The sequence below is a fragment of the Neolamprologus multifasciatus genome, chromosome 17, assembly GCF_963576455.1.
Source record: "Neolamprologus multifasciatus chromosome 17, fNeoMul1.2, whole genome shotgun sequence".
Taxonomy (NCBI): domain Eukaryota; kingdom Metazoa; phylum Chordata; class Actinopteri; order Cichliformes; family Cichlidae; genus Neolamprologus; species Neolamprologus multifasciatus.
In genome coordinates this window covers 1,199,954-1,208,694 of record NC_140455.1, presented here as the reverse complement: position 1 = coordinate 1,208,694, position 8,741 = coordinate 1,199,954, and the positions used below count along the sequence as shown (strand labels likewise).

Below are 8,741 nucleotides of genomic sequence, written 5' to 3'. Positions count from 1 at the left end.
TGGTAAATGGCCTGTATTTGTATAGCGCTTCTACTAGTTCCGCCTAGGGACCCCAAAGCGCTTTACACACCCAGTCATCCACCCATTCACACACTGGTGGAGGCAAGCTACAGTTGTAGCCACAGCTGCCCTAGGACAGACTGACAGAAGCGAGGCTGCCATATCGTGCCATAGGCCCTTCTGGCCAACACCAGTAGGCGGCAGGTGAAGTGTTTTGCCCAAGGACACAATGACCGAGACTGTCCGAGCCGGGGCTCGAAACGGCAACCTTCCGATTACAAGGCGAACTCCCAACTCTTGAGCCACGATTGCCCTTCACTAAGGCTGTTTCTGTACTGTGATGCATTCTGAAACCTGAATGAAGCTCCTGAAATAAACCATTCCTCTGCAGTACATAGAAAGAGAAAAATGCACAGTGGGTTAAGACAACAGTTATAAAAGTGCCATTTAAAAAAAGTCTATTATGCTTTATTTCATATGATTTATAGAAAATTTCAGTATTTACCTTTTGCTACAAGCTCCTTAAACTACAAACACAGTTATCTGTAGGAAAAGCAGATGCTGTATGAACTCCTAGAGAAACAAAGGGCAACTGACTTGCAGGAAGAGTTTTGATTCCCACGTTCACGAATGTTAGGGCTCCAGTGAATCTAAAATAAGGCCTTGATTGGGATCAGTTGTGGCTCAAAGCATGAAGCTGTTTAAGGTAAGGGATATTCCTATGGAACAAAGCACAGTTTGTGTTTCTGGCTCCCAGTTTTATTATTTAACATCTTCCAGCAGTCACAAAAGTAGCTGGTTTTCTCTGGTTTTTCCTCGGGTTATGTTCCAGCCCAACTCCCTCTTTGAAAATTGTGAAGTGATGAGGATTACCCTTCACACACTTTAATCAGTGGTATTTACACTGAGTCAGATGATTGTTTTTTTCCTAATGTGAAAGTAGTTGTTTGCCAAATCTACACACATTGATCACCAACACCAGAAGTTCTACTGATGTATGCAACAGTTTAGCATCTTTTTGATTTCTGCAGCTGTGGGGCAGTTTAGCCTTCCTGCTGCCATCAACCTTGTTTATAACCACAGCAGGCAGTTAGCTGCAGAAATTAAAAGCCCAAAGTTAGCCACAAAGTTAGCAGTTACTAGCTCCTTTGTGAGATCGGAAAATCAGTATGTGCTGCAAACAACACAAAGTGGGCAAAACAGAAGTAGGTTTCATAATTTAATTCAGAGAAAAAAAAGGATTTACCCACAAAATGCAAGGACTGAATATGCATTATGTGCAAAAAACTTTCAGGCACTTCAGAAACTTGCACTGTTGTCCATCGGGAAGGCTTGTGATTGGTTCCAGCAGGCTGACGTGTCTTAAATAACTGTCTTCAGTGAGGGGAAAGTTGCCTCCTGCAGCAGATCTGTACTTTAATGTGCAAAAATGACAACAACACTGCCTGCCAACTACGTTAAAAAACCTGTGAAAATGGTATGAGGAGTTTAGTTCAGTTTTAAATGCAATGATGGTCACATCAAAAAAGGATTATGATTTTAATTTTCATTTTGTATTAAAAGTATTTTTTAATCTTGATTTCTATTTAGCTGTCCTCTTCTTTTTAGTTCATCTCTCCTCTTTCCCTCCTTGCTTTCTCCGTCATCTCCTCCCCTGGGGAACTGAAATTCCAGCATCTTCCCTCCCTCTGTAAAGCTTCACCACCTCCTTTCTCCTCCCACTCTCTTCCTCCCTCCACACCTCTCTCTCATCTTCCACCACTCCCTGCTTCATCCTTCTATCCTCACTCACTTGAACTCTGTTAGGTGTGCTGTGAAGTCCAGTGGAGCTTCTGCCTTTTACCTTCAAGATGTCCTGGGCTCGAGTCTTTGTCCTGTCTGTTCTCACCACCCTCTTTGTCATTACCTGTGAGTACCTTGTCTTGGTAGGTGGGGAAAAGAGTGGGGGGAGTGGAAGAGTAACTTTTGGATTCAACATCTTCAGGGTAGAAAAAACAAGAGTAGCTTTGACGGTACAAAGTACTGATGCATTGTGTTGGGTTGACTGGGGAACAATTTTAAAATATTAAAAATATATATTTTTAATGTATTTTTATTTCTATTTATTTTTTATTTTTTAATATTTTCTCAGTTGGGACAGGCAAGTATGTATGGTTAAATGCTTAGGTTTGGCACCCAAGGTAAAAAAAAAAAAAGAAGTTTTCTTCCGTTTGGCCCCTTTGTGATGGCTGAGGACACAGTGAGGCATGAGTTTTATGAGACCAATCACTGAAAAATGTGGTGTGGCTTAGATGCTTATAATAAGAAACTGATCTAATCGGAAGCAAGCTACACTAAACTACAGCACAGAGTAGCTACAGCACAAATTTTGATTCAAAATCTACATAGTTTGTTTTTTTACACTCAGTGCTGCACAAAACTGCCTCATGGAAACATTTATATTTTTTATATGTCAGGTCCTTTGTTAGTTTTGTGCCCCCGGCTATCCACCAGTAAGCTTTTTTTCAAGGAGTACTCACAGTGGAGGGGCTGTATTTGAAGCTGTATTTAAAGATTTGCAGTTAACGACTTAGAGAATGAAAAGCTCTTCCACATGAGGTGAATATATATATATATATGTATATATATATATATATATATGTATATATATATATATATGTATATGAGATAAAATATTTTTTTCCCTCACTTTTAGTTTTCAGCCTGGTGGAAGGTGCAGCAGTACGGGATGACTCAAAAGCATCAGATGCTAAAGGTATGACTTTTTATCCTTCAAGCAACTTCCAGTAAATTATTCTTTACATTTCTGCTGATGCAGCTGTGAACCTTATGACCTCTGACCTTTAGGTGCTGCACAGCAGGTTTTTATGCCCGAGTCAGACGCCTCCAACTTTTTCAAACGCCGCAATCGGCGCTCAGTCCGATACTACGAGTTCCTAGGTATGCTGCACACCATATATTTTACACATCCACTTTAAAACAAAGGCTAGCCACCAAGAGGAAATTGTTTAGGGCTGTCTGCATGTTGTTTTGTAGTCATTTTGGAGGAAGAATGGCTATTTCTGAAAAGCTGGAGAATTGACTGCCTTTGCGCTGTTTGGCTGGTGTGGTCTGGGAGTGGGGAGTGTGTTGATTTATATTCAGTGCTACATGTGGTTTAGTTCTCCTCGGCCCTGCTTGAGTCGCTGATGTGGCCACACTCAATTATGGCGTGTTCGGCCTTCCATAGATATTCTTTATGTGACTGTTGGCTTATTCGTTTGTGGTTGGGATCGGAGATGAAACAGTTTGTTTTGGCTGCAAGCTGGGACACTTAAAGAGAGTGGTACAAACTCAGGCAGGTGTTCCATGCAGAAGCATCTTTCAAATCTGGGTCTCTCACAGACACACACACACACAAACTGGAGGCTGCAGAAGGAGTCACAGGGTACTCTGGAGCAGGCTCATTCTCTAAGTTTCTTGGTACAGTAAGCCCATTCTTTCATTCTGAGAATTAGTACAATAAACATCATTCACACACCTTAAAACTAACTCAACAGAAACACACACACATTCACTTGCACAAAAGCTCTGAAACCATCAGTCCAACCCAGAAGTTTTTCTTTGCTGATTTATGTTTTATACTGGAAAAAACTATCAGAGAAGTATGCATGTCCCTGGGCAGACCTCCAGAGACAGGCTGTTTTTCATGACACTGTTTCCCACCCATCGTAGCAGTAACAGACAAACAACCTTTTCTTGGGAAAAAGGTTGATATTGTTACTTGCCAGGTTAGTCAATTTGAACCGTAGTCAGCTATGTGTGTGTGTGTGTGTAAAGGACTTTTCTTTGGAGAGAAAAGTAAAGGTGGATGCACAACAACCAATTACAGAGGAACGATTTTATTGAAAGGAAGAAGTCTCTGTGCTCAAAATTACTTAAAAGGCAAAAATCTATTGTTTTATGTATAATATTTCCAACAGATGTTGGATGACTGCTTAACCTACTATGACCAGAGCAGCTGTCTGTAGCATCTACTATTCTTTTCCCTTTCCCCATTTTTGTTTTTCCATTTTTAAATCTGTTAGAGAATACAAGAGGACATTAGACTTTGTTGTCTTAGCGGTATGTTTTTCATGCTGGAATATCCAGCCATGACCCATCTTCATTTTTCTGGCTGAGGGAAGAAGACTCTTATCCAAGATTTTACTGTACATGGCCCCATCCATTGGCACCTCAACCACCACCATCAAAGCATAATAATCCACCTCCGTGCTTGACTTTAGGTCATACTCAGCATTTTCCCTCTCACAGATATGGCAGGTGGAGCTAATGCCAAAGAGCTCGATTTTGGTTTCATCTGACCACAGCACTTTTCCCAAAACTTTCTCTGAAAATTTTAGATGTTCACTGGCAAACTTAACAAAGGCCTTTATCTGTACCTTCTTGAGCTGGGCGCACTGCAAGATTTCAGTCCATTATGGTGTAGTGTGTTACCAATGGTGTTTTTTGTGACTGGTCCCAACTGCCTTCAGATCTTTTGGAAGCTCCCCCATATAGTTTTATGCTGATCCACAAACTTTCTAATGATCATCTTCACCCAAAGTAGGATTTTGCATGGAGCTCCAGACCAAGAGTGACTGATGACCATTTATATTTCGTCCATCTCCAAATAATCACACAAACAGTTGTCACCTTTTCATCAAGCTTTTTGCTGATGGTCTTGTAGCCCATTGCAGCCTTTTGCAGGTCCATGTCCCTTAACAGCTTTTTGGTCTTGCACATGTTGGTGGAGAAGGAATTGATTGTGTGGACAGGTGTAATTGATTGACTGATTGTGGTCTATTTGGCAAATGGGCAAGCAGCAGCCTATCGGTGTCTCTCCATTAAAATGGAACTACTAAAAAGGTCTCTTCATTTCTTCTTAAGTGACAAAACTTCAAATACAAATTCAGCAAGGCATCAAATATAATTATTTCCCACACTGCAGCTACGGTTGACCTACAGGCACTATGTATGGATTAGAAGTCTTATCGAATCCATAAAGAGCCTGCCCTGTACCTGTACCTGTGATAATGTTCACACAATATTTCAGATGTTTATCCCAATTAGAAGGTAAATAATGGAATAAAATGATTAATCAAAAATGAATAAAAAAGAAAGGTTACAGTAGAATCAGACCATGGAAGTAAAAACTACTAAAACAGTTTTGAACATGTGATAAAATACAACCTTCTATTTTATGAGCAAATAACTCTTCTTATCACCAACAGCTGAGCAGAGGGTGAAAAGGGCAGCCGATGAGCGCAGGAGGGAGTACAATGAGGAACAAAGGAACGAATATGAGAACTATGTTGAGGAGGACCGAGACGGTAAGACCTGAATTCACCTGGTTTCTTTAAAGCAGGTTCCTGTGCTCTCCGATTTAACACCATGAAACAAAAATTAAGTTACAGCATCTGGCGATTCTATGACTCCTACTATTAGATATGTTCCCTCAAGTCTACATTTTGCTGAGATTGCACAACAGCACATCAAATTAGGAAATACACAGCAGGGGAAAACATTTTCCTATTATCCTGTTTATAGCGCTAATGAAAACAGGAAAGGAATTTTCAATTAAATACCAAATGCTTACTTAAAGTCATTGTTTCTGTGTGCTGAAGGTGAAATCATCAAAACACCTCAAGTAAAAAAAAATGCAAGAACAAATAATCATGAATCATTGTCACTGATTTAACAGAAATAGTAATGGAAACATCAATCTGCTTTGAGACCCCTAATGAAGCACTATAACAGAAAAGATAGGCGATATTGCAACAGCCAACTTGAGCTCACTCTTACAGGAAACTGACAATTACTTGATTGTCAGTCACCATGAGAGGCCTCAGTCGAGACCACACTGAGGGACAAAGATTAAGTTTGGATCTTCTGGCACCCACGAGCCGTTGAACCACAGCACAGTGCCTGAGACTCCACACCAAATCAAAGTGTCTATTTGTGGTTGATCCCAAGCTGACAATCTTCCCTGTGGTCGTCTGTCACTTGTGATATAGCTGCATTCACAGTTTCTAAACTAAGAACTGCTAACCATAAAGATGGGACTGGGTTTTATTTGTAAGAGACGGTGTTTGCGTGGTTTGGGTCAACAAGTTCTAAAGATAAACAAGGTCTCAACCGAATGCCAACACAGAATTGTTGTATTTTCATGTCTCGGTCCATTTGTAACACTTTATGCTGCATTTAAAATCAAGTTGGTGAACCATAAAGAATGGAAGAAATATTGTGATACCAAACTTTGAATAATACCTGAATTACTCTGAAGTGAGCACATACATTGCTTTGCTATGGGGCCAACAAATTCTCTATACTGTGCAAAAGATGAGCTATAGTTAATTATATTATTATTATCAAGTTAGTGTGATTTACTTTTCGCAGCAAGGGTTTCATAAAATTTCACTTTTTGATAGATTTATTGTTAGCTTCTGAAAGTAGTTGAGATTATAGTTATTATAGAAGAATCAATTGCCTAACTCAGGAATGCAACTTAGCATAAATGTTTTTTACCCCTCACCCATATTAAATGGTAAATGGCCTGCATTTGTATAGCACTTTTCTAGTCCTTAAGGACCCCAAAGCGCTTTACACTACATTCAGTCATTCACCCATTCACACACTGGTGATGGCAGCTACATTGTAGCCACAGCTGCCCTGGGGCGCACTGACAGAGGCGAGGCTGCCAGACACAGGCGCCACCGGGCCCTCTGACCACCACCAGCAAGCAAATATGGGGTTAGTACCTTGCCCAAGGATATTTAGGAGGCAGCCTGGGATCGAACCACTGACCTTCTGATTAGTGGCTGACCTGCTCTGCACCCACAAGCTGATAGCGTATTGTTGTAGTCGTTGTGGGTGGGCGGTGTCTACTCCCAAATTTGTTAATGCAATAACTTGAGAGCAAGCCATCATTGGAGCTTCTGATACCATAGGTGCACCTAGCATACTAAAATCTCAGCTGAGTTTAAGAGGTCAGGTTTTCTGAAAATCTTGGGAATGTGGTAACTGGGAAACAAAGCAATGTAGGATTTTGAAAATTCATACCACAGGCGCATCTACTAGGAGGCTAAGGCATAGCAGTCACCAGTATTTGTCCTCACTGTAAATAGGGTCTGTAAAAACTCAGCTTTGCTAACACTAGCCTAGCTAGCTAAGACTTTAAGGCTCTGCTAATAATAAAAAGCATCATACTTTAGAGTCACGTTTCAGGCTATGTATGGAATATTTCAGTTCTTTTTGTATATGCTAATAGACAGTGGATAGATTGAAACAACCTCCTCTTTATATGACCCACTACAGTCACCTCCACCTGATAGCATCTACTCATCTGTTTTGTTTGATGAACTGCTTCCCGCCAGTACAAAAATAAAATGAGGTGTAAGAGTGAGGATTAAAGTACAGCATTAAAATTGTATGTTGGAAAAAGTTTGTACAGTACTCTGATAAGTCTTGAGCCACCTCACAAAATAGGAAACAGGTGTAACAAATTATTGAACATGTAAAAGGAAATGCGCTTTATAGAAGGTAAAAACAGTTTGTCTAACAATTCTAACAGGCTTAAAAATCAATATTTAATGTGACCACCTTTATTCTTTAGTTTAGCCTGAACTCTCTTTGCCAGCTTTCCTGTAACGTCTTATAGTAGTCTTCGGAAATAGTTCTCCAGGCATGTTAAAAGATCTTCCAAAGCTCTGTTTTTTGGATGTTGGCTGCCTCTTGTTCCATTTGCTGTCAAGATTATCCCACACTGCTTCATTATTGTCAAAGTCTGAGCTCTGGGAAGGCCAGTTATGATTGATTGTGTTCCCCCATGTAAAATGCAGCCACAAACCATGACTCTGCCGCCATCGTCTTTTACAAATGACTGTTACATATCTCTCCTGACAACAATCCAATTTGGTTTCATTTATATAGCATTAATCACAGCAACAATCACCTCAAGGTGCTTTATATTATAAGTTAAAGACCCTACAACGATAGAGAAATGCCAACAATCAAAGAACCCCGTACGAGTAAGCACTTGGTGACAGTGGGAAGGAAAATCTCCCTTTTAACAGGAAGAACCTTCTGTCAGAGTTGGGACTCTACAGACCTGTTGCATCTGATTTTCTTGCTCCAGTTGTTGTGTATTCCTTTCATCAGTCTTTTCCTTCCACAACACCCATGCCAGGCTACAATGTTCCCTATTGTTTTATGGTGTCAATCGCTAGTTTCAAACTTAGCATCATTTATGATTTTGTAAATTACAGTAGAGCAGGAATACAACGTGATTATGAATACTGTGCTGTCACAGTGGCTTTCAACTTATTTTACATATAGTTTGTTATATGCTTGCTTATTGCATTGCCTTAATTATGATTTTCTTTCTTTTTCCATCTACAGAGGTTAATGAGAGGTCAAGAGAGACAAATGAGCAGTTCCGTGAGTTTCATTACGATGGTCTCTCTCCTCGCTACTACTGGTTCCACTAAGCATCCTCAATCGCAGAGAGCTGGGCAACAGCAGCTCTCACTGTCACAACCTTTACCCCGTACTGAAGGTGACAGCCCGACTCTGTCTGAGCGCAAGTCGTTTCTGTATTTGTCCCACTTTAATCTACACCTTTTTCTCAGTCTTATTTCTGTATACAACTTAAAGAGTGCAATATATGTCTTCATTGTTAAGCTGTAAAGATCAACTTTTGTATTGTTAGGCAGAAATTTTGC

General features: G+C 40.3%; 1 protein-coding gene across 1 annotated transcript; it reads left to right on the top strand.

Moving 5' to 3' along the window:
* The first annotated feature begins 300 nt into the window (after positions 1-300).
* On the top strand, positions 301-8,606 carry ucmaa (upper zone of growth plate and cartilage matrix associated a). Its single transcript, XM_085136771.1, has 5 exons — positions 301-1,908; positions 2,696-2,755; positions 2,848-2,940; positions 5,253-5,351; positions 8,419-8,606. The coding sequence occupies exons 1-5, from the start codon at positions 1,851-1,853 to the stop codon at positions 8,505-8,507; spliced, it is 399 nt and encodes a 132-aa protein (XP_084992897.1). The 5' UTR covers positions 301-1,850; the 3' UTR covers positions 8,508-8,606.
* The last annotated feature ends 135 nt before the right edge of the window (positions 8,607-8,741 follow it).

What these genes read in the sequence shown, in the direction of transcription:
- ucmaa (XM_085136771.1), top strand. Translation starts at nt 1,851, where the DNA reads ATGTCCTGGGCTCGAGTCTTTGTCCTGTCTGTTCTCACCACCCTCTTT. An exon ending in AAAAGCATCAGATGCTAAAG is followed by an intron (nt 2,756 to 2,847) that starts GTATGACTTTTT and finishes TCTGACCTTTAG; the next exon opens with GTGCTGCACAGCAGGTTTTT. An exon ending in TGTTGAGGAGGACCGAGACG is followed by an intron (nt 5,352 to 8,418) that starts GTAAGACCTGAA and finishes TTCCATCTACAG; the next exon opens with AGGTTAATGAGAGGTCAAGA.